Genomic DNA, 24,237 nt, shown 5'->3' on the forward strand with positions numbered 1-24,237 from the left:
AACTCGGCAAGGGGCGGGACTCCAAGCAAGACGGAGCTTTCCTTTTGGCCAGGATGTCTGGAGGCGGGACCCTACGCCTTAAGAAGCTCGTCCATTGGTCGGAAGCTAGACGGGGCGGAGCCACTCACGTTGGCTCGAAGAGCGCGAAGCTGAGGCCGGGCCGCAGTTCCTCAGGCCTGCCCTTGGAGTGGGTAGGGGACAACAAGGGGAGCCGGGTTCCCGAGGGCTGCTCCCTGCCACTCAGCGCTGTCCCCCTTAGCAGGACGCCTTCAGATTCAGATACGCTCATCGAACCCACACCAGCATCATCACTCCATTTACAGAGACCAAGTGACAAAACACAGAAAATGAGAGAATTGGAATTATAAATTAGAAACTACGGGGGAAAAAATAAAAAAGACTACACAAAAATGTAAAATATCCTTCTGGCAAAAAATATAAAAGTTAAAAAACAAGGTACGAACTTGGAAAAATATTTGGAACACGTGGCAAAGGGCTGATGTCCCTACTATGTAAAAACTCTGGCAATAAGATATTTCAGCGGACAAAGGAAACGAACTGATGAACGAAACAAATCACGAAATTTGTTAGATTTCATTTTAACATATGAAAAATGGGTCCATCTCAGTCATTTAGAGTACAAACAAAATTATGTTTTCACCCATTAGGTTAGCAAAGATCAAATAGCCTGGTAACATGCTTCGCAGCTGAGGATGTGGGGAAACGCACTCCCATACATCACCGTATTGGTGGAGCCTCCTTGGAAGGCAGCACCATTGGGAGCAAGAAGAATGGAAACAATCTCAGTACCCGCAAGTGAAACTAGTTATGTAAATTACAGAAGGACCATACAATGGAATCCAGGCAAAAAGAATGAAATGCTCCAAAAGGACTGTTGAGGAAGAATGGCCAAGAAAGACATGAGAAAACACAGGTTCCTGGATGAATGAAAATACCCTGTGTACAGCAAAAAATAATAAATGAGAGAGGAGTGGAGCCTCGAGATAAAATGTTTTTAAATGCCTGAGAGTAAGCACTCTGTATTTGTGTGTTTCTAGCTACTTTATTGAGATAAAATTTACATACCATAAAGTTCACCGATATATAATTCTATGATTTTTTAGTACATTTAGAGTTGTGCAACCATCACCATAATCTAATTTTAGAACTTTTCATCACCCTAAAATCTTGTGATCTTTACCACTTCCCTCCCCAAGCCACTCCCCCTCCACACACACACACACACACATCTAATTTCTGTCTCTATGGATTTGCCTGTTCTGGACATTTCACAAAAATGGAATCATACAATATATGATTGGCTTCTTTTACTTAGCATTGTCTTTTCAAGTTTGCCCATGTTGTACCATGTATCAGTACTTCATTTTTTATGGCTGAATAATAGTCCATTGTATGGATATACGACATTCTGTTTAACTTTTCATCTTTTGATGGACATTTGGGTTGTTTCTACCTTTTGGCTATTATGAATATTGCTGCTATGAACACTGGTGTGTAAGTTTTTGTAGGAATATGTTTTCATTTCTCTTAGGTAGATACCTAGAGTGGAATTGCTGGGTCATATGGAAACTATGTTTAACTTTTCCAAAGTGGCTGGCCATTTTACAATCCCACCAGCAATGTATGAGGGTTCCAATTTCTCCACAGCCTTGCCAGCGCTTGTTTTTTTTTTTTTTTTTTTTTTTTTTTGCGGTACGCGGGCCTCTCACTGTTGGCCTCTCCCGTTGCGGAGCACAGCCTCCGGACGCGCAGGCTCAGCGGCCATGGCTCACGGGCCCAGCTGCTCCACGGCATGTGGGATCTTCCCAGACCGGGGCACGAACCCATGTCCCCTGCATCGGCAAGCGGACTCTCAACCACTGCGCCACCAGGGAAGCCCCAGCGCTTGTTTTTGTCTGTCTTCTCTATTCCAGCCATCTAAGCAGGTGTGAGTGGTTATTTCATTGTGGTTTTGATTTTTTTAAATACCTAATAAAATTTATTTTAAATACCTGATAGAGATGACAAAACAGATGACAAATGTTCAATTTTTAACATACATGATAAAGTCACTGGAATGCTCTTAGTTGTACCCACATTCAGAGAAATGTTGTTAGTATTGCAATATTGGTCAAGATAAATCTATCTCATTTTAATTGGAATTTCCAGTCATTCTCAAAAATCTCTTTAGAAGATATTTTTCCCCCAGGGGTGTCTCTCTGTATGGTGGTTTTGATTTTCATTTCCCTAATAACTAATGAAGTTGAGCACAAAGATTTAAAAAAAAAATTTCTTTTTTATCTTCTCTGGAAGAATCCCCAAACTAGTAACAGCTATTGCCTCTGAGAAGAAGAAATGAGGGACTAAGATCCCAGTGGGGAATCCCCCATGTAATCTTTTCTACTGTTTGAGTTTTTTGTTTGTTTGTTGCTGTGTGCATCTATTAACTTAAAAAAAGTCAGGCCTTCCCTCTAGGAATTCATGGAAAGACACCTTGGTGCTCATGAACCCCTAGAATTCATATACAGAATTGTGTATGTATGAATTTACAGCTTGCTGGAGGAAGAAGGTCCAAAGCTTTCATGGATTCTCAAAGTGGTTCTCTGACCTCTTCAGAAATTTGTGAAGCCCTGGTCTGGAAATACAAATCTGTCTGGGTAATATTACCCAATTGGCAACTGTCCTCTATTGCTCAAAACGCTTTGGAAACATACTGCTCATAATTTTAAGGTGCTTACCACACGCCAGGTCCTGTTCAGGGCACGTAACACAGACTCTGGTTGAATCCTCACAGCCACCAGAGTTTAAGACAAGGGTGGGACTTCCCTGGTGGCACAGTGGTTAAGAATCCACCTGCCAATGCAGGGGACACAGGTTTGATCTGTGGTCCAGAAAGATCCCACATGCCGTGGAGCGACTAAGCCCATGTGCCACAACTACTGAGCCTGTGCTCTAGAGCCTGCCAGCCACAGCTACTGAGTCCATGCGCCACAACTACTGAAGACTGTGTGCAGCAACGAAGACCCAACGCAGCCAAAAATAAATAAATAAATAAATAGAAATAAGGGCTTCCCTGGTGGCGCAGTGGTTAAGAATCCGCCTGCCAATGCAGGGGACATGAGTTCGAGCCCTGGTTCGGGAAGATCCCACATGCCGCAGAGCAACTAAGCCATCAAGCCACAACTACTGAAGCCCGCACGCCTAGAGCCCGTGCTCCGCAACAAGAAAAGCCACCGCGATGAGAAGCCCGCGCACCTCAACGAAGAGTAGCCGCCGCTCACCGCAACTAGAGAATGCCCACACGCAGCAAGGAAGACCCAAAACAGCCAAAAATCAATAAATAAAATAAATAATTTTATTAAAAAATAAAAATAAAATAGGACACGCTGAATTTAAAAAGACTTGCAGGGCTTCCCTGGTGGCGCAGTGGTTGAGAGTCCGCTTGCCGATGCAGGGGACACGGGTTCGTGCCCCGGTCCGGGAAGATCCCACATGCCGCGGAGCGGCTGGGCCCGTGAGCCATGGCCGCTAAGCCTGCGCGTCCGGACCCTGTGCTCCGCAATGGGAGGGGCCGCAGCGGTGGGAGGCCCGCGTACCGCAAAAAAAAATAATAATAAAAAAAATAAAAAGACTTGCAATGTGACTTTTCAGAAATATACCCACTGCAATAAATGTTAGGTACGTGACAAAAATAAACGCTTAATGTCTTTTTTTAAAATTTATTTAATAAAACAGGACAAGTGCATTTTCAAAGTACTTCTGTAGCCATATCTCACCCATTCCTCCCCAACAGCCCAGGGAGGGAGGATGAATGCATGTTACTTACAAGGAAACTGAGGTTCCTGAAATTAAATTAGCAGCAGAATCAAACATGAACCTAGTTCTCCTGGTTCTTCATCCAGCCATAAATAATACATATTCTCTAAATAAAAACTCCATTTAAAATATTAGCATTAGTGGGATGGGAGGATAAAGGTGCAGAGTGGGCATTAAATAAATATCTGTGGGTTGCAAGATTTCTGAAAGAGAAAGCAGAAAACCTCTAGAGCCTTCTGCCAGGTGTCTGGCATTTGTAAAACTTGAGACCTTGACGAGGGAGTGAAGAACCAAAATGGGACACAAGTTGAAAGTCTTTCATGTAAAGGTCATGAAAGTTTGCAGGCGGTTGGTGGCAAATATTACCCAGAGATCTTAGCTTTGGAAAGTTCCATCAGCGCTCAGAATGCTCAGTCGGTTGTCGAGGGTGAGAGCCAGGCGATGGCATCTATTGGGGTGGTTATTGTCACATGCTCCCCGGAACCACAAAATCGCTCACATCCTGGGCTCATGTATCAGGGTTTCCCCTTTAGTCTCCTGATAACCCAGAGCTCTGATTGACAAATCTCAGAAAGGAAGAGGACTTCATGGATTTTTGTGTCTCTGAAAGCTGAGGTCCCGTCTCCCCTAACTCACTCTGGTAAAATGGAAGTGTCTCTGCCGCCACCCAAGGGAAGCTGATGTTTGGTGTTTCCTGGGAGATCCTGATTCTTCCTTAGATCTTTTTCTCGATTGACGTTCATTTTTCCAATGGAGGACGAGGGTCCTCAGCTGTGTTCAAGTCATCAGTGGCCAAAAAGCTCGATGCTATCCAGTTTCTCTTCTTTGTAGAGCTGGATATTCTCCATCAGTTTCTTTTTGGCCTCATTGATCTCAATTTTCCACGAAGTCTCTGTAGCTGACATTCAATGCAAAGTAAAGAACTTGAACAAAAGGTATTTGGAAACAGTTGTTATAATTCTTAGAAAGTCAGACTTGGTCTGACTTTTAAGAGTTTTTCACTTAAATCGGGCTTCTGAATCAGGCCCTGAGTGGAATGAGCACTGTCATTGCTTCTGCCTTTTCAGGGAAGGCCTGTCACCTGCCCCCCACCTTTCAGAGAGGAGGGGCTTCCATGCTTCTCCCCTGGGGGTGGGGGGCAGTGTTAGAATGAAGCTTACACTCTCTCTCTCTTCTTCCTCTCACCTCCATGTGGGAGGAGGAACAACAGGAAAGGTCAGAGCCTGAGACATTCACAGAGCCACGTTTACCAGGGGATGAGGACGCTGAATTGTAAAGGCCTTCCGAATTTTTATTTCAGAAGGAAACCTGGTGTGTTTGGACCCCAGAGTCAGAAATAGAAGCTATCTTTGGAAGCAGCTGGCAAGGCGTGAAGTGAGGATAGAGAGGCGGCCGGCGACAGACCACAAGGGGCTTTGCTGGTCCCAAGAGAGAGTTTTTACTTGGTCTCTAAGTGCAAAGGGGAACCACAGAAGGGCTTTAAACGGGGGGTGACATGAGTTGTTTTTAAAAACCACTCTGGCTGGCCCCTGGAAGAACTGGTGAGGGGCCAGAGCAGATCAGGGAGGCCACAGGGAGGCTGTGCGGTCATCCAGCAAGAGGAGAGTAGCTTAGATGAGGGGTAGGGGTACGGGGACGGGCAATGCAGAGAAGCAGATGGAGCCGAGGGATATTTAGGTCAGTGGACAGGACTGAGTGAGGGACTCGACATCGGGGGCTGAGGGAGAGGGAGGATGATTCTCTTGGCGCGGCCAGCTAGCAGGTGAACAGCTGGATAATCAAATGCACGCATGAATGAGGGAGAGAAGGAATAAATGATAGGCTGAGGTGGGGACATAAATGAGAGTGTATAAGGACTCAAATGCCATGCTTACCATCCTGGGGAGGTTCTGGACTGGCGCGGGCCTCAGAGGAGGAGTCTGCTTCCACTGCCCCACCAGCCGGCAGCTCGCTTTCTCCATCCGCTGTGGGGGGAGGCGAGTCGGCAGCCCCGGCCCAGGGTGCCTCCCTCATGGAGCAGGAGGCTTCGAAGCTGGAATTGTCCACGTCGTCCGTTTCTTCCGGGGTATTGGAGGAAGAGCCTGTGCGCTCAGAAAGACCACTCCAAGGGAGCGACGTCTCCTGACCTCTCAGCTGTTCTTCCACAGCAGCCACAGAGTCACACACCTTGGGGAAGAGAGACAAGAGCACTCACCAAGAACTTTTCCTGAAATTAAAAATCTACCAGGTCTCCCAGGCCGAGAGAGAGAGAGAGAGAGAGAGAGAGAGAGAGAGAGAGAGAGAGAGAGAGAGAGAGAGAGAATGCACCACAGGAACAGAGATACAGATATTTGTACTTTTGCTGGTTGAGACCCTGGGTCTAGCTGCCCCAGCAATACCTATCCTGCCTGCAGTTTGGTTAAATGAGCAATAAACCATTCATCCTCTCATTCATAGGCTCCCTGCTTCCTTCTCTGTTATGTGGTTACGTGTGTGTCTGTGGGTCGAATCTAATAATTCGAGTTGAGTTTCTATCACTTTCAGCTAGAAATGCCCTAAGTAATATAGATATTGCCCTTGAGGGCTTTTCTGGTTAGGGAGGTTAGTAAAATTAGAGGCAGGCAGGGAAGGAATATTTCTTCTTTACACACACACACACACACACACACACAACAAATGGCACACAAACCTACCCTTAGTAAAAATAACAAATTTCATTTGCTCAGTGCCTTGCAATTTACAAAGCACATTTGACACATAATGTAAATGAGTTTTTATAAATAAAAAATTAAAAGATCAGAGAGGTTAAGTTCCCTGCCTAAGATCACCCAGTCAGTGAGTGGCAGAGCTGACCACTAAACCCAAGTCTGCTTCTCTTCAAGGCCATGACCCTGTGATCTCTCATCTTCCTAGCTTGGTTGTGAAATACTGCGGACAATGACCATTTTCATTCCTCTTTGTATATGAAAGTGCCCTATCCCCTTTATTCTACATAGCAAATGCTTCCTCATGCTTCAAGGCCCAGTTCAAATGTCACCTTTTGAGATAAATCTTCACAATATATGCCCAATAAATACTTGCCAAGCTAAAAACTACAAAACTATATAACTAGGCTCTGGCCTAGGTTCTGGCCTATGGGAGAAAAAGTGATATGTGCATTTCCAGGTCACACCCTTACGAGGAAGGGTGTATGTTCTCCTTTTTAACCCCCTTTCAGTGGCTGGAATGCAGATGTGATGGCCTGAGCTAGAGCAGCCTTCTTGGATTCTGAAGTGGAAGTCACATGATAAGGGTAGCAGAGCAACAATACAGGAGCCCAAATCCCCAATACTGCGGCACTGCCACATCAGCTCTGGACTGCCTACATTCAAACTGTTGAGCTAAACAGAACAAACTTTTATCTCACTTGGAGTCTCCTCATTATAGCAGCTTCTTTGAATGTACTTTAACTGATGCACTGAACAAAAGAATAAAATGAAGGAATGAAAGAATAAGTGGTTGAGGGAGAGAGATCTTTTTAAAACATAAGTCTGATTATGTCCTGCCCCTGCTTAATACCCCCAGTGACTTCCTCCAAATCCTGACTGTGGCTGCAAAGCCCTCTGTGGTCGGGCTCCTCCTTCCCCAGCAGCCTCATCACAAGCCACTCTGCCCCAGGTACTCTGTGTTCTAGCCACTCTGACCTTATTCCAGGCCCTTGACCTTGCTAGGCTCTCTCTCAACTCAGGCTATTTGCATGAATTGTTCCTTCTGCTTCGATTGCTCTTCATCTGCTTACACATCACTTCCTTGGGAAAGTCCTGGTGGGGCCGCTGTAATATGCTACACCAGCGCTCACCAGATGGTTACTGCACAATGTCTGTGAACTCCAGGAAAGTGAAACTGGGCCTGCCTTGCTCCCCAATATATCCCCGGGGCCCAGCACACCACTGCTGAATGAGTGACTGAACATTGTGGCACACGGGCAGCTGGAGCACAGCCTAGGCTGAGAGTGGTGACTTGGTCTCTAGCTCCTGCCACGTCCTGGTGCAAGAGGGTAGACCTGGGGCTGAGCCAGGAGTCCAGAGGGCTCTGACAGAAACTCCCTCTGGCCTCATCTCCCCCTCTCTTGGCCTCGACATCTCCATCTGTAAAAGGGGAGGCTTGGGCTATAGCAGCGGTGTTTGAAGACTTTTTTTTTCAGCTACCAAACCCTTTCCTCCGATAAAATACTGAGAACCCCATACAATTATGAGAAGTGACAGTGGATGTCTGCGTGGAGTCATGGGTGGGGCCTGCAGCCATCCACAGCCCTCTTCCTGCCAAAAGGTACTCCCAAGGAGCCCCTGTCTGTCAGACACCACTTGAAAATCACTCTGTGGGATGATCTCTATGAGCCCTCTCAGGCAGTTATTTTGTCCTTAGAAAGGCCTAGTAAAGTTGGTGCCCAAATTTACACCTGTTACCATGGAAACCCCCTCTGCATATCCTGTCCATAGGAAAATGTTTTATCCTCTGTGGTGGTTGATGTCTGCCTAGTCCATGGGCTAAGGAATGATCCCTTTCTCTGGAACCTGGCCCTTCCACCCTCCAGGCTTGACCCCCTGGCCACCGGGTTTATATACCTGACCCCCACCGTACCTGATTGGCCAACAGGTAGTCACCTGACCCTAGCTAAGCCAATCAGTTTCTCTCACTAAGAGGTTGGAATTGGGCCGCTCAGTGAAGACAGAACCATGACATGTAAATGAATATGGCTGTATCCCCTGACCAAGAGGATGGAGGGAATGAGAAGGGGCCTACAGAGAGGAGGAGGAATAAAGCCGGTTCAGAGAAAGCAGACGGACTTCTGTTATAGCCGAGGGTGTGGTCCTGGGCACCCTCAGGACCAGACCCCAGTTTGGCTGCTGGGGGCTCCAGCAGATACTGCTGTTTGCAAACAAATATGGCCCTGGTGTATGAAATCACTTCTCGGTAAAGCCATCGGTAAAGGGATCGTGACAGAGCCCCTGGTAAAGCAGACTCATGCAGCCGGGGAAGTGAGGCCCTGCTGACGCAGGACAGGGCTCATTGCTGGGGTAAGGCTGAACGTTAGGCTCACCTCCGCCAGGATGGCGTTGCGCCTCCGCAGGCAGAGGCAGGCGGCCGTGGCCAAGGCCTCGGCGCAGGCCTCCGGCAGCTTCCCTGCTCTCTTCTCCAGGTACTTCTGGCAGATCTCCTTGGCCATCACTTTCTCCACATCTGTCTTCCTGGAGCAGAGCCATGTGGTGCTGCTGGGAATTTCACTGAGGAGTAAATCCTTCTGTGGGAAGCAGAGTGGGAACACCCCCGTGTGAGCTGCAGCGGTGTGGAGTCTAACCACACGGGCCCCACCCGCCTCCAGGATTGCACCAGAGCGGCAAACACTCAGAAAACCAACAGTGTTTTTAAAAATAATTGCAAGGATCCCAGGAACAAGTAAAACAGCGGAACTGGAGAACTGCTAAATTCCCCACATGTACAGGGCATTCCATACCACACTCATAAGCCCCTTCAGGCAGGGGCTTAACCTTTCTAGGCCTTGGGGTGCTTCATCAGGAAAATGGGGATAATAGGACTAACACAAAAATTAAATGACATAGTGCATCTAAAGCATAAAGTGTGATAAAGTGTGATACTTGACACAATCTACATTCAATAGTCTATTAGTGATAATAATTAATAGTAATAATAGCTACCATTTATATAGTACTTACTATGTGCTGAGCACTTTACTTACACCAATAATTCATCTTATTAATAACATTTACAGGAAAAATCTCTCATGATACAAAATAAACATTTTAGGATATAGGATTCTGACCCATGTATATTTAATAGGAGATGTACTATATATAATATTATGTATATTTTTATATTTAAAATTTTGTATTTACATGTTACATTTTATGCTACTTAGAAAGCAGAAATCTGAACTATTCCTAAAACAGAAGATATGCTGTATAAATAATAATAAATATATTAGTATATAAGTATACTTGTATAGTACAAATTGTATGTTATATATGACATTGCACATGTATATATTTACTTATTTGCAACTTACATAAATATAAACCTACTTATATAAATAGGTTACAAATATATTACTTGTACTGATTAAATATATTAAATATAGGAAATTAATATGTAATATAATTATGTATAATATTGATTGACATAGTATATAGTGCATTAATCTATCATATATTAACATATGAGATGTTAAAAAAATATGAAACATTTGTATGTATTTTTTATATTTGCGGTATATTTATTTATGTAAACACTATAACATTTATATATAAATTTTCCATGTATATTCTACATGTATACATATTTATATATAAAATATTGTATACTTTAAACAATATGTTTGTTTGTTTGTTTGTTTTTTGCGGTATGTGGGCCTCTCACTGTTGTGGCCTCTCCCGCCGCGGAGCACAGCCTCCGGACGCGCAGGCTCAACGGCCATGGCCCACGGGCCCAGCCGCTCCGCGGCATGCGGGATCCTCCCAGACCGGGACAAGAACCCGTGTCCCCTGCATCGGCAGGCGGACTCCCAACCACTGCACCACCAGGGAAGCCCAACAATATGTTTTATATATACGTATTTGTAATGATATTTCAGATATATAGTACTTTATATGGTTGCACATATAACTATATAAAACATTTTATATAACTATATATATAACATACAAATATATAATATATATTTATATATAATATATAATACTTTAAATAACTATATAAAACATTTATACAGAAATATTTCAATGCACTTTATGTTATATGCTACATGCATTATATAAAAATATTGTATATTTCATGCTATATAAAATGCAAAAATTGAAAATCCATGTTATAAATAATATAAAATATAAATATATATTTAAATATAAATAATATAAACTGTGTGTATATATATATACATAGAATAAATACCAGGGGACAGGGTGTAAAATATTAACAATAGTCATCTCCAAGAATGATTTCTATTTTATTTTCTATATTTTCCTATATTTACTAAATGTTCTACAAGCCTGTTTTGCATTTATATTTGGAAAATAAAAGGGTTTTTTTTGTGTGTGTGTTTTTTAATAAATTTACTTATTTTATTTATTTATTTTGGGCTGCATTGGGTCTTTGTTGCTGCGCGCGGGTTTTCTCTAGTTGCGGCGAGCAGGGGCTACTCTTAGTTGCAGTGCCCGGGCTTCTCATTGTGGTGGCTTCTCTTGTTGCGGAGCACGGGCTCTAGGCGCACAGGCTTCAGTAGTTGGGCTCGCGGGCTCTACAGCGCAGGCTCAGTAGTTGTGGCGCACGGGTTTACTTGCTCTACGGCATGTGGGATCTTCCTGAACCAGGGCTCGAACCTGTGTCCCCTGCATTGGCAGGCGGATTCTTAACCACTGCGCCACCAGGGAAGCCCTGTGTGTTTGTTTTTAACATCAACAGTTCCTGACCTCCTATAATACGTCCCCGACCTCCTATAATACATCCCCATCTGTTAACTATGGCCTTCAGAAACCCCCGATTTTGTGACAATCTGGCCCCTGCAGACCTATCCCATCTCCTCTCCTCCCTCTGTCCTTCTAGCTCACTGTACTCAGCCACTCTGTCTCCTCCTTCTATCTTGGAAGCCCCTAAGCTCATCCTGCCTCAGGGCCTTTGCACTTATTCTTCCCTCTGTCTAGAATGCCCCTCCCTTGAGCTTTATCATGCTCTGGTCCCTCCCTTCATTTGGGTCTCTGCTCTGATGTTACCTACACCAAGAAGCTTTCCCTGACCTAAAACAGCCCTCCTCCAACTCTTTCACTCTGTCCCCTAACATTACTTCACGTTTCTTCATAGCACTTACCACTGGCCTGGAATTACGTATATTTTCATTTACTTAAATATCCTTTGTTCTCTTCCCCTAGAATGAAAGCTCCAGGAGGGTAGGAGCTTTGATTTTGTATCCCCAACACCAAGAACAGTACCTGGCAAATAGTAAGTTCCTTACAAATGTTTTTACATATTGTACAAGCTAATTTATTTTCTGGTTAAGTTTCTTCTTTTTTGTGTAATTTTATTATTTTTAATAGAAGTGATTCATTAAATGTAAAACTAAATTTTTATTGCTTCATACAGCTTTGTATACAAATAGTTATAACTCAGAGTAAAATATTATCAGAGATTATCAGACATGGGTTGTGATATTTGCTTCAAGAACAAAACAAAATAGTCCCCACTCTGCCTCAGTTTCCCAATTGAGAAAATGGGCTGTCTAAGGATCAAAAAAATACCTAGACACCTGACACCATCGGTAACTCAGTACCTGCAGACTGAAAACCTAAAACTGGCAAGGGGTTCATTTTTAAATGCCCTTTTGCACAATTCTTTCATGTGAGCTCTGCCTTTTTAAATGTTTATCTTTTTAAAAAGTGTAATGGTGGGACACCCCTGGTGGCACAGTGGTTAAGAACCCGCCTGCCAATGCAGGGGACACGGGTTCGAGCCCTGGTCCGGGAAGATCCCACATGCCGCGGAGCAACTAAGCCCGTGCGCCACAACTACTGAGCCTGCACTCTAGAGCCCGTGAGCCACAGCTACTGAGCCCGCACGCCACAACTACTGAAGCCCGCGCGCCTAGAGCCTGTGCTCTGCAACAGGAGAAGCCACCGCAGTGAGAAGCCCGGGCACCGCAACTAAGAGTAGCCCCTGCTCACCGCAACTAGAGAAAACCCACATGCAGCAACAAAGACCCAACGCAGCCAAAAATAAATAAATAAAATTTATTTTTTTAAAAAGTGTAATGGTATTTAAAGTTGACAGATCTGTCAATAAGAATAGAAGCATATTATTTATGGATATGGAGGTCACCACCATCTGAAACAAATGAGAAACTGTGCATAGTGATTGCCCTGAAAGAACAGTGTAAGAAGATGCTCCCCACTTGACTACCGCCCATGAAATCCTGGGTCTCATGCAGTAACGGCCATCACGAGATGCCATCCTCCATCAAGAACACTCGGAGGCAGAGTGACAGGGAACTTAGTAATGGAGGGACTCAGCAACTCCACCTGAACCCTGATGAATCCTAGTACTAAAAGGAGGGCAGTCTGCCGCACTCCTCAGGCTGTGATGCAAAAGGAAGTACACAGAACCACCTAGACCATGATTCTAATCAAGTCTCAAGGGCTGACAACCAGGGCACAGGAAACAGGGGGAACAGAGAAACAAGTTAAGGATACAACAAGATGCAATCAGAAAAATCCAGCACGTGAGTCTACCACAGAAGCGACCCACTTTATGCAAAAATGCAATGCTAGGCAGAAAGAAGTGGGGAGGGACACAATGAGAGAACCAGTCTTCAGAAACACGTCACCTTGCTTGCATCTGGTTTCAAACAAACCAACTTTAAAAAGCAATTTTTGAGACAATTTGGGACATCTAAATATGAAATGGGTATTAAATGATAAGTAATTAAGAAAACTAAATTCTATGGGTGAAATAACAATATCTGGGATTTGCTTGAAAGTACACAGACAAAAATGGTTTGGGGGATGCAAAAGAAATAAGAAAAGCATGATGTTGATAACTGATGGGATGGATGAATGGAGATTCCTTATATTCTTTTCTTGACTTTTGTGTATGTTTGAAATTGTCCATAATAAAAAGGACTTTTTAAGGAAGTGGGCGTCCCTGAGGGCAGGCCAGGGAAAGAGGCCTGGAGTAGTTGCTAGGTGCTGCTACGTTTTCTAAGCCAAGTATGCAGATTACTTGAATTAAACATTTTAATTAAAAAGAAATTATTCAAAATCAACAATATTATTAAAAACATTTTTTTGTTGTTGTTAAAAAATAAAATAGAAGCAGTTGAAGTTTTAGGGCAAAAGTTAACCCTTCCCCTTATTTCAACTCTCCAAAGGCAACCCCTGCTAATAGGCTGGATTATATTTTTCTAGAGTTTCTGCTATAAAAGTCCACAGTTATAATCACTTTAGTTATATGCAGTAATTATAATAGTGGCAAGCAATCTCCTAAGAGCTATTAAAATAAGACTAGTGGGCTTCCCTGGTGGCGCAGTGCTTAAGGGTCCGCCTGCCGATGCAGGGGACACGGGTTCGTGCCCCGGTCCGGGAAGATCCCACATGCCGTGGAGCGGCTGGGCCCGTGAGCCATGGCCACTGAGCCTGCGCGCCCGGAGCCTGTGCTCCGCAACGGGAGAGGCCACAGTAGTGAGAGGCCCGCGTACCGCAAAAAAAAAAAAAAAAAAAAAGAGTAGTAATAATAATAGCTACCACACAGAGTGCTTACTATGTTCTAGTCACTGTTTTAGGTACTTCACATATTATTTAATCTTCACTAAACCCTATCAGGTAGGTACTATTATTAGCCCCAGATAAATAAGAAAATATAAGATACAATTTGTAAATTCATTCATCTATTTATTACCAAAGACGGGATCACACTATATATACTGTTTTGAACTTGCTTTTTTCTCACTTGTAGATATCTCCCTGTCAGAAAATATACGTCTTTCTTGTTCTTTTTTTTCTAAAATAAGAATGTTTATGTCAGCTTTATTCAGAATTGCCAAAACCTGGAAACAACCCAGATGTCTAGCAACTGGTCAATGGATAAACAAATGGTCGGACATCCATACAACGGAGTATTCCCCAGCAGGAATCAACCACTGATACATACACCATGGATGAATCTCAAAGGCAGAACGCTAAGTGGAAGGAGCCCGAAACGAACAGGCACACGCTCTATGATTCCACTTACATGACGCTCCAGAAGAGATGGAACTACACAGACAGAAACTAGATCAGGAGTTGCCAGGGGCTGGAAGCGGGGAAAGGGGATTGACTATAAAGGGACGTGAGGGAATTTTCTGGAATGAAATAAATATTCCATATCTTGATTGTGGTGGTGGTTACCCGACCGTCTACATTTGTCAAAACTCATACCATTTTTGTATACCTCAAAAGTGTGAATTACACCTTGACAGAAATAAGTGCATACGTCCACACTGAGATCCCCACACAAAGGTACCAGCAGCTTTATGTGTACTGGTCAAACGCTGGAAACGCCCTACACGTCGTCAACAGGTGAATGGACAAATGGGGGCACATCCACACACTAGAGCATCATTTGGCATCTAAAGAAATGAACTCCCAACACACACACAGAGCATGGGTGCATCTCACAAAAACTACGCTGAGTGGGAAAGGCCAGACAACAAAAGGGTACACACACTCTCTACGGTTTCCTTTACAGGAAACTCCAGAAAAGAGAAACTTTTGTACAGTTGTACAGTGACAGAAAGCAGACCAATGGCTGTGGGGACGGCAGGGTGGGGAGGGGTGAGAGGAGGGTGACAAATGAGGAGAGTTAACTTCTGGGGTAGTGGGCATGCTCATTATCTTGATTTGGTGACGATTTCACAGATAAACACAAATGTCAACATTTATCATATTATACACTTTATCCTCATTATAAGTATTTGCAGACATACGCATAGAGCTTCTTTTATACATAACTTCACGGTGTTCCATGGTGTGTATGATCATGCCGTCATTCGTTTCACTGCCTCCCAATTGACAGATCTTTCACTTGTTAGCAACGCTTCACTACCATAACCAGTGCTAAAACGAACATCCTCGTCCCTCTGTCTTTCTTTACTTGTATGTGTTTCCCTAGCGTACAAGTGAAATTGCTGCATCAGAGGGTACACACATTTTAAATTTTGATGGAAACCACCCAATGACCTCCAGAAACACTGCAGCCATGAACACTTCCAAGCGTGGAGGAGAGGCCGGCTCCTCCCACCCTGGACCACACTTGGCAGCAGCTTTCATCTCTGACTCGAATTTTAATTATTTGCACAATGAATTATAAGTACCACACAAGGGATGATGGGAGATCCTATTTGGGTCCAGAAGAAGAGAAAGAAACTAGATTTTAAAAAAATTATTTCCTCCACGTTTTTAGAAACCATTTACCAAAAAAGCCTTCTGGAAAGTTTCACCTAAGTGTCTCCAAAGGCTCCTTCCCCTGTGACATTCACCCAGGGAGCCCCACAGGAGTGCTGGGTAATACATCTGAAGGAAACTGTCAGAATATGAGAAATTGTCCCAAACTGCCCTGAACCACATCTGAGCTGACCAAACCGACCTCTCTGCAGTACCGGGGGCCTGGTGCCCAAAAGGGGCAGAGCTCTGGGAATTCAGCAAAGGGACAGGTCGTGACTGGCCGCATATAGGGGAGGTCTTCAGCTTCCCACCCCAGGGTGAAGGGGATGCTTTTGGAGTCTAGTCACAAAAAAGCCAGCTGCTCCAACGGCCTCCACTTCAAGTCAGAAAAGTGCTCCCCCCTCAAATTAGTGAAGAGGATTAGGGCTTGCACAGGGGTCAGAGCTCTACAGGAGACATGGGTTCAAATCCCAGCTCCAACATCTCGCTGGGGGTCATAAGATAACTCTCTTCACCTTGGCCTTAGTTTTCTCATCTGTAAAATAGGGATGGTAATAATAACGATGATGAATCCATATGGTTGGACTGTCATGAGAATTAAACAGTCAGGAGAGCGTTGGGGTTAAGAACTCAGGATCTGCAGTCCAGCAGATGTGCCTCAGGATCTCAACTCTGATACTTAGTCAAGCTGAGATCTCAGGCAAACCTCAGAGCCTGCTCTCATCTGTAGGTGAACATAATGACTTTATCAATCTCATGGGGACTCAGATGACTTAGAAAGGTAATATATGTAAAGTGCCAAACACAGACTTGGGCCATGTTGTTATATTTTTGAAATGACACTATACACATGCACATGTATATTTGAATGACAGTTCTTATAAACCTACAAAATGGAAATTATTGTTTTTATTATAGAAACCTAAAAGGGCTGAAATTAGCTTTCACCAATTTAAAGATAAACCCTAGGACTTCCCTGGAGGTCCGGTAGTTAAGACTCTGGGCTTCTGCTGTAGGGAGCATGGGTTCGATCCCTGGTTGGGGAACTAAGATCCCACGTGCTGCACGACACGGCCAAAAAATTTAAAAATAAAAAAATAAAGACAAACTCTATATGATTGCCTGACATGCAGAGAGAAGACATGGATTTCCCCTAAACATTCTTAACTTTCTTATCATGAAAAAGTAATTGTTGCCTGGATGGTGAAGGGGGAAGGTTACAGCTACTTTTCACAAGTACAAATCAAACCCGGGACTGAGGCCTCGTTAGCATCTGTAAAATGGGTACAGTGGAGGTCCCTGCCCTCCCCACCCCTTGACCCCTCATAGCTGTGAGAAAGAAGTGACTGGTTCCCTTACCAAGTAAACCGGGCTCCGGTCGTTGTCCATCGCAGGGATGCCAGTGAGGACCTCGGCTAACACCTGTGAGAACATGGAATTAGCACGGTTCACACACACATGCACAAGTTCACGCAGGAGCTTCTGGCCAAGAAAGAAGTTTCTTCTCAGGAACAAATTCTGAGCTCCAGGCCTGGCTCTGCCATCTGCCAGCACAGACACTTGCCCAAAATCTGGAACGTGGGATTATCACTGAACACCTCCTCCAACTTAACACACCACCCAGCTACTAGGAGAAGGTTTAAGTTAATTGACAGCAAGGTAGGGAGGATGAAAACCAAACGTGTGTGTATTACCATCAGATAGATAGGTAGATGCGCGCGCGCACACACACACACACACACACACACACACACACACACACACCTCTCTCTATATAGATATACATATATACATCTATCTGTATACACACATACATATACATACACACACTATATATACTAAAGATATTTTCATTTAAAACCCATCAGGAACGGTAAGCAGGCATTGCTATGTTAATCTCAAGAAAAGGAGGAATCCACGTGCAGACACCTATTCTAGACAGAAAATCTCAGCAATATCCATAGCACGTTTCATCCACAGGCCTTTATTTACATTATTTGTTCATTAATACATCCATTTAAGAAAGGAGCACAGCTCTGTAAGCCACCACAAAATTGACAAACTGATTTGTATCTTAATAAATGGGAAACCTTCTCTGAACAGAAATTCAGCAGAGATGACAGTACACTGGCTAAGGGGTCCAGAGTCAGACAGGCCTGGGTTCAAGTTCTGACTCTGTTCCTTACATGCTTTGGTGCTCTTTGGGCAAGAAACTAAAATCTGGGGACTTCCCTGGCGGTCCAGTGGTTAAGACTCAGCGCTCCCACTGCAGGGGGGTGCGGGTTCGATCCCTGGTCAGGGAACTAAGATCCTACACGCCGCATCTGAGCCTGTATCCTTACGTGGTACATGGTGATCTAGTGGCTGTAAATATGAGGCAGTGGGCACTCCATCTTAGTGTCAAATCTCCCTCCCACAACTTCTCTCAAAGTCAGAATAAGGTCACATGACTGCCAAGAACTCCTCCACCCAGAAAGGGCCTGCAGGGTTACTAACAGACTGGCACTGGCCAGGAGGGGGCAGCAGAGGGCACCCCTGCAGCTGGCGGAGGAGCCCATGGAAAAGGGACTCCGGTTGGGGTCCTGCCAAGGCAGAAGGGAAGCATAACAGGAAATAAATAGACAGACATTTCCTCTGCCTCTTCCACGTGGCAGGCCCTGTGCCAGGCCTTTTACAGAGGTTTCTTAGCGCTCATCAAAAACAACACTGACCTGCTACGGTATAGCACAGAGAACTCTATTCAGTATTCTGGGATAAACCACAATGGAAAAGAATATAAAAAAGAATGTATATATGTGTATAACTGAGTCACTGTGCTGTACAGCAGAAATGACCATAACGCTGTAAATCAACTATACGTCAATAAAAAAATAAAGAAAAAAAACACACAGAGAAATGCAGTGTTCCCCACGACAAGAACCAAAGTTCAAAATCATACCATCCATCAGTGGCATGGCTGAGAAAAAGACTGAAGGGAGCCAGTAGGCACTCACTGAATGAATGAATGAATGAGTGAATAGGAAAGTCGATTGTTACATCAGGAGCCGAGTTAAAAAGTCAAGAGTAAACAGAAATCAGGAGTGAGGGTGTGAAGGTAGGAATAATAACGATAACCATAATAATAATAATCATGTTGACCTATGCAACGTACTCTGCTAACCAGTTTATATACGTTATCTTATTAATCTCCATATGTATGAATACCCCCATTTTCCAGAGGACAAAACTGAGGCCCAGAGTTATAGGTGACACCCTAGGTCACACAGCTGAAAGTAACTGAGCTGGGACTCAAACCCATGCTATTAAGCTCCACCCTGTAAGTGCCTGGCAGCCTTGGGGTTCAGTTCCACTGGTTCTTAAAGGAGCAGGAGCTTGGGCTGGCCCTACTGAGCTTCACTGGGCCCCTCGCAGTGGGGCTGATGGGGGCGAGGAGGGGGAGGCAGGAGGGAACTGGGGAACAAGTAAACCAGAAGGGCCGATGGGCTGGGAGACAGAGGGAAGCAGAATCTGGTGTGTGGAGGCTGGGCTGAGGGCAGAAAGTGGCTCAGAGGAAGGGCATTAGTGGGAGAGGTAGATGGACAGACTGTGTTCAAAGAGAGGAAGTGTGGAGTTTAAGGCTGGAGAGGAAGAGAGAAGGCAAGGTCCAAGATGCAGCTGTTGGCTCCTGGCAGAGGTCAGCCAGCGACTGTCACTTTTCTCAGCCAGCATTTCCCAGACCAGGATCCACAGGTGTCTGATGCTTAGAGATACTAAGAAAACAAGGTTCCATAGTCAAGGGAATTTGGGAAACATTTTGGGAAGGGGTTGCCATGGAGACCCTTTCGGAAAACAGCTTAGTAGTGAGCAGTGCCAGCGAGTTAGGGTCACTGAAGACCCTCAACAAGTTTATAAACCAGTCCTGATGGGGGGTGGGGATTGGGAGCTCACCTCCATACCATTGCTGGGTGGTGGTGAATTCACAAGTACCAGATTAAAGGCTATTTACCATATGAAAGGCTCTTGTTAATTTTGTGGTAACTTTTTTTTTTTCCTGCTTAACCTTGCTCAACCCAGCATTTCTCAAACCTATTTAAACACATCAAAACCCTTTAAACACATCAAACCTATTGAGATCTCAGAGAACTGGTGTTCTTTGGAGACTGCTACACTCAGACCATGAACTCCTGGGGGAGGGATTGCGTTTCAGTTACATTTACATTCCAAGTGCCTGACACACAGTACTGATGGGCCGCAGTGGTGACAAGGACAGAGATTGGATGGGTCGATAGATACTGAATGGATGGGTGACTGTTGCCGATGAATGGCTGGATAACAACTGGGCTGATGGATGGATGGACAGATGAACAAAACAGATGGATGAACAAACAAGAACAAAGAGACAACTGGATAGATAGTTAGATGGCCGGCTGGATGTGAATCAGGGAAGTCAGGAGGCATCTGTAGCCTATTGGAATCTGGACACTCATGGGGCAGGGGACCTTCAAGGGTTGGCAAACTTCTTCTGTAACAGGCTAGATAGTAAATATTTTAGGTTTTGTGAGCCGTAAACAATCTCTGTCACATATTTTTATTATGATCGTTGTTGTTGCTGTTATTATTCAATCTTTTATAAATGTAAAAACTAGTCTTAATTATAGGCCATAGAAAATAGGCCATTGGACTGGTTCTGACCTGTGTGCCATAGTTTGCCAACGCCTGCTGTACTTGGTGGAACATTTCTAAGACCCTCTATTATGCGCTTACAAAGGAGCCATGGGAAGGACAAATGTGTACAGGCCCAGATCTGAGCAGAGAAGGAAGCTCTTACTATTCCACAGCCGAATATGTCCACTCGCTTTGTCAGCTGCCCCACCCTGATGACATCTTCTGGAAGATATGCAGCGGAGGCCTGGAAAAGGCAGGTCTTCATCGCGGTGTATTTTGACTTTTTGTTGACAGGACACCAGTGAGCCATCGAATGAGCCAGCTTGGGGGTGAAGTTTTGGTCTAGCAAAACATTGGAGCTGTGGGAAAGAAGGCAGAGAGAACCCTCCTGTTTTGAGGTAGACAAGAAGAGGTTGCCATGCAGACCCTTTCGGAAAACAGCTTAGTAGTGAGCAGTGCCAGCAACTTAGGGTCACTGAAGACCCTCAACAAGTTTATAAGCCAGTCCTGACGGGGGGTGGGGACTGGGAGCCCACCTCCACCAGCAAATGGGGATGGAGCTAAGATTAGTCCTGCTGCCCCAGAAATGGCATTTGGTGGCCAGACAGGTGCAGCCATCCTGATCCCCATGGATGTCAGCCCGGATCAACCTCAGCCTGCCAAGCCCAGAGGCTGTGCCGCCTCCATCTCTTCAGAAGCTGCTCCAACCCCCAGCTCTGGCCCAGCTGACTCAAGTCTAAATGCCAGCATCCTTTGGGACTGAACCTGCCCAGATCATGGGGAATAAGAGCAATAAAAAATATTCTTGGAGGGCTTCCCTGGTGGCGCAGTGGTTGAGGGTCCGCCTGCCGATGCAAGGGACATGGGTTCGTGCCCCGGTCCGGGAAGATCCCACATGCCGTGGAGCAGCTGGGCCCGTGAGCCACGGCCGCTGAGCCTGCACATCCAGAGCCTGTGCTCCACAACGGGAGAGGCCACAGCAGTGAGAGGCCCGCGTACCGCAAAAAAAAAAAAAAAAAAAAATATTCTTGGACAGTGGGAATGAACACTCTGAGAAAGTACTCCAAAGGAAAAATTAAAAGTTTGTAAAAACTAAGCTTCAAGTATAGAAATATTCAAACTAACCCCAAATGGTTTTTAAAAAGTAGACACAGAGAGCAGTTCTCCTAGGTTCCCTTACCCTGCTGCTCTGCGCTCAAGCTCCCCCTTTCAATAAAGCCTTTGGTTTTGTCATAAAAAGTAGACGCCAATTCCAATATCCACTGTTAGGAGTTGTTATGTAAATTATGGGCAAATACCTTCCATGGAAGACTAACAAGTTATGAAAAATGATGACAGGCAATGTGGGGAAACATTTACCATGTTTAAATCATGGGGAAAAGAATATGAATTGGTAAACAGGTAACGGTGCTATCTTAGGGCTGAGATGTCTGCGTGGGCAGGGGCTGGAAAAAACCCAGAAAAACGGCGGCCAGCTGGTGAGTGAGGGCAGCAGGGCCAGGATGACCACTTGCCCTTTCATTTCCTTTCTTCCTATTACAACTGTTTGTGCAATCAAATAAAAATCAGGAGGGAGAAAAGAGGAAAGGGCTTCCGCTTGCCAAATGGGGAGAGAACTTTGGGGAAGTATGAATTCTACGGTTTCGAGGTCAGTTTTGCCAGATCTTCTGGTTTCTTCTGGAATCCCTCTCCGTGCTTCCAGTCTTGGGAGCACGTTACTGATATGCTGGGGTACACACCTAACTTGCATCACAGTATCTGTGACAACGGATGCACAAGCAAGAAAGGGTCTCCAGGACTTCCCTGGTGGCGCAGTGGTTAAGAATCTGCCTGCCAATGCAGGGGACACGGGTTCGAGCCCTGGTCCGGGAAGATCCCACATGCCGCGGAGCAACTAAGCCCGTGAGCCTCTGAGCCTGCACTCTAGAGCCCGCGAGCGACAACTACTAAGCCTGCATGCCACGACTACTGAAGCCCTCGCTCCTAGAGCCCGTGCTCCGCAACGAGAAGCCACCACAACGAGAAGCCCGCGCACCGCAACGAAGAGTAGCCCCCGCTCGCCACAACTAGAGAAAGCCCGCGTGCAGCAACGAAGACCCAACGCAGCCAAAAATTAATTAATTAATTTAAAAAAAAAAAAGAACAGGTCTCCGCAAAGACCCTGAGCAAGGAGCTCCAAAGCTGAGGGAGCCTGGCAGACATGGCCCACAGCTCAAGGACCTGATCCAGACCAGCTGCTGGAGGGGAAGTGAAATACAGAAGGGAAGTGGAGGGCTTGTTGGGGAAATACCAACAAGCTTTTGGGGGAAATACCTTTGTTAGGGAAAGACAAACGTGGAGACAGGCAGTTTATGCTGACAGCAATTAGAGACAGAGTACAACCCAGAAACACTGATGTTCGAGGGTATAACAAAGAAAGAAGAGCCCCAAGAGAGGCAAGGGAGAGAAAGTGAAAGAGAAGAGAGACAGAGGGAGAGGAATGGGACCCAGGAGTGTGCGACATCTCATCCCTGTAGCCCAGCCCTGGGCAGGGCCCAGCCCACCTCTCTCACCTCTTGACGTTGCCATGGATGATCTCCAGGCCATGCAGATGTTCCACAGCATGAAGCAGCCCTGAGCAGATGATGACACGCTGGGGCCAGGGGAGGGGGTCCGAGCCACCCTAAGACAAAGAAAAGGAGGAGAAAACAGTCACACATATGCCTTTGTAAAGTTCCAGTGGCAGAGTCCTGGGCTCCTGTCTCTCCTCCAGCCCTCATGTCCTCTGCAACAGGGCTCAGCCAGCATGGTTTACTGGCAGGGTACCGGTTTTGACATCAGACACATCTAGGTATAAATCCCAGCTCAGACATGCACTTAGCTGTGTGACTTTGGAAAAGACACTCAACGTCTCTGAGCCTCTGCTTCTTCAGATATAAAATAGAAATGTTAATCCCTATGCTTTAGGGTTGTTGTAAGGATTCAAAGGAGTGAATGGTATGCCCCTAGCATAGTGCCTGTTACACAGTGGGTGCTCAAAAAACAGAAGTTATTTTTATCATGACTATCGTGGGGCAGCTCTGGAATTCTTCTCTAGGAGAGGCTGGTTGAGAGAGGAGCTAGGGAGCTTGTGTTGGCACACCAAGCACATGGGCTGATTTTATAAGTATCTGGGGAGATCTCACAAGAGCTGATGGGGATTATGGGTGGTCTAAAGCCCCCTACCTTCCCCTACCTGCCACTGAATGTCCAAGCAAAATCACCTCTTATTTTTTGGGTCGTCTCTTAGGTCCCACATCCTCTAAGAACTGGCCTTGCTAATGGATTTCTTCTAAAAAACTCTGGAATCTGGAGCCACACAAACCCAGTTTAAACTCTAGCCCTGATACGTGTCAGCTGTGTTCCTTTGGGTAAGTCACTTTGCCTCTCTGTGCCAGAGACTCCTCTTTTTGAAAATGGGGGAAACCTCCAGGGCTGTGGCAAGGTCCGAAGGAGATGTGTAAAGCCATTACCAAGTTGTCTTGCACACAGTGAGAGTTCAGCAAAGCTACCAATCATTATTATACCATGAATAACTGCTTTGTCTGGTCCCTGCCAAGGGAAGCAATAATTCTGTTGCAGAATGACTTTTTGCCCTCTGTTTGAGGATTTTATGGGAAGGAGGCTTGTCTTAAAAATGGTAATTTTAATAGATACAGCACTCACATAGTATGACCTGCAAAAGGTCAAAAGGGTGTGGAGTAAAAGTTTCTCTCCCAACCTATGCTCCATCTACATAGTTCTCCCCAGAGGCAGTCAAGGCACCAGTTTCTTGTATCTTTCAAGAAATATTCCATAAATTCATGAGCAAATAGGGATT

At 45.1% G+C, this 24,237-nt stretch overlaps 1 protein-coding gene across 2 annotated transcripts in view; it reads right to left on the reverse strand.

Moving 5' to 3' along the window:
- Window positions 1–3,191: 3,191 nt before the first annotated feature.
- The window catches only part of IRAK2 (interleukin 1 receptor associated kinase 2), a 63,081-nt gene continuing 42,035 nt past the window's right edge, over window positions 3,192–24,237 (reverse strand). For both annotated transcript variants that reach the window (XM_082638583.1, XM_082638582.1), the window contains exons 8-13: window positions 22,952–23,061; window positions 20,563–20,758; window positions 17,115–17,177; window positions 8,876–9,076; window positions 5,691–5,982; window positions 3,192–4,714 (exon numbers count right to left, since the gene is read on the reverse strand). In XM_082638583.1, coding sequence (XP_082494709.1) covers window positions 4,602–4,714; window positions 5,691–5,982; window positions 8,876–9,076; window positions 17,115–17,177; window positions 20,563–20,758; window positions 22,952–23,061 — 975 coding nt within the window. In that variant the 3' untranslated portion in view covers window positions 3,192–4,601. The remainder of the gene's footprint in view (window positions 4,715–5,690; window positions 5,983–8,875; window positions 9,077–17,114; window positions 17,178–20,562; window positions 20,759–22,951; window positions 23,062–24,237) is intronic.

This window comes from Mesoplodon mirus (genome assembly GCF_964341445.2).
Source record: "Mesoplodon mirus genome assembly, chromosome: 12".
Taxonomy (NCBI): Eukaryota; Metazoa; Chordata; class Mammalia; order Artiodactyla; family Ziphiidae; genus Mesoplodon; species Mesoplodon mirus.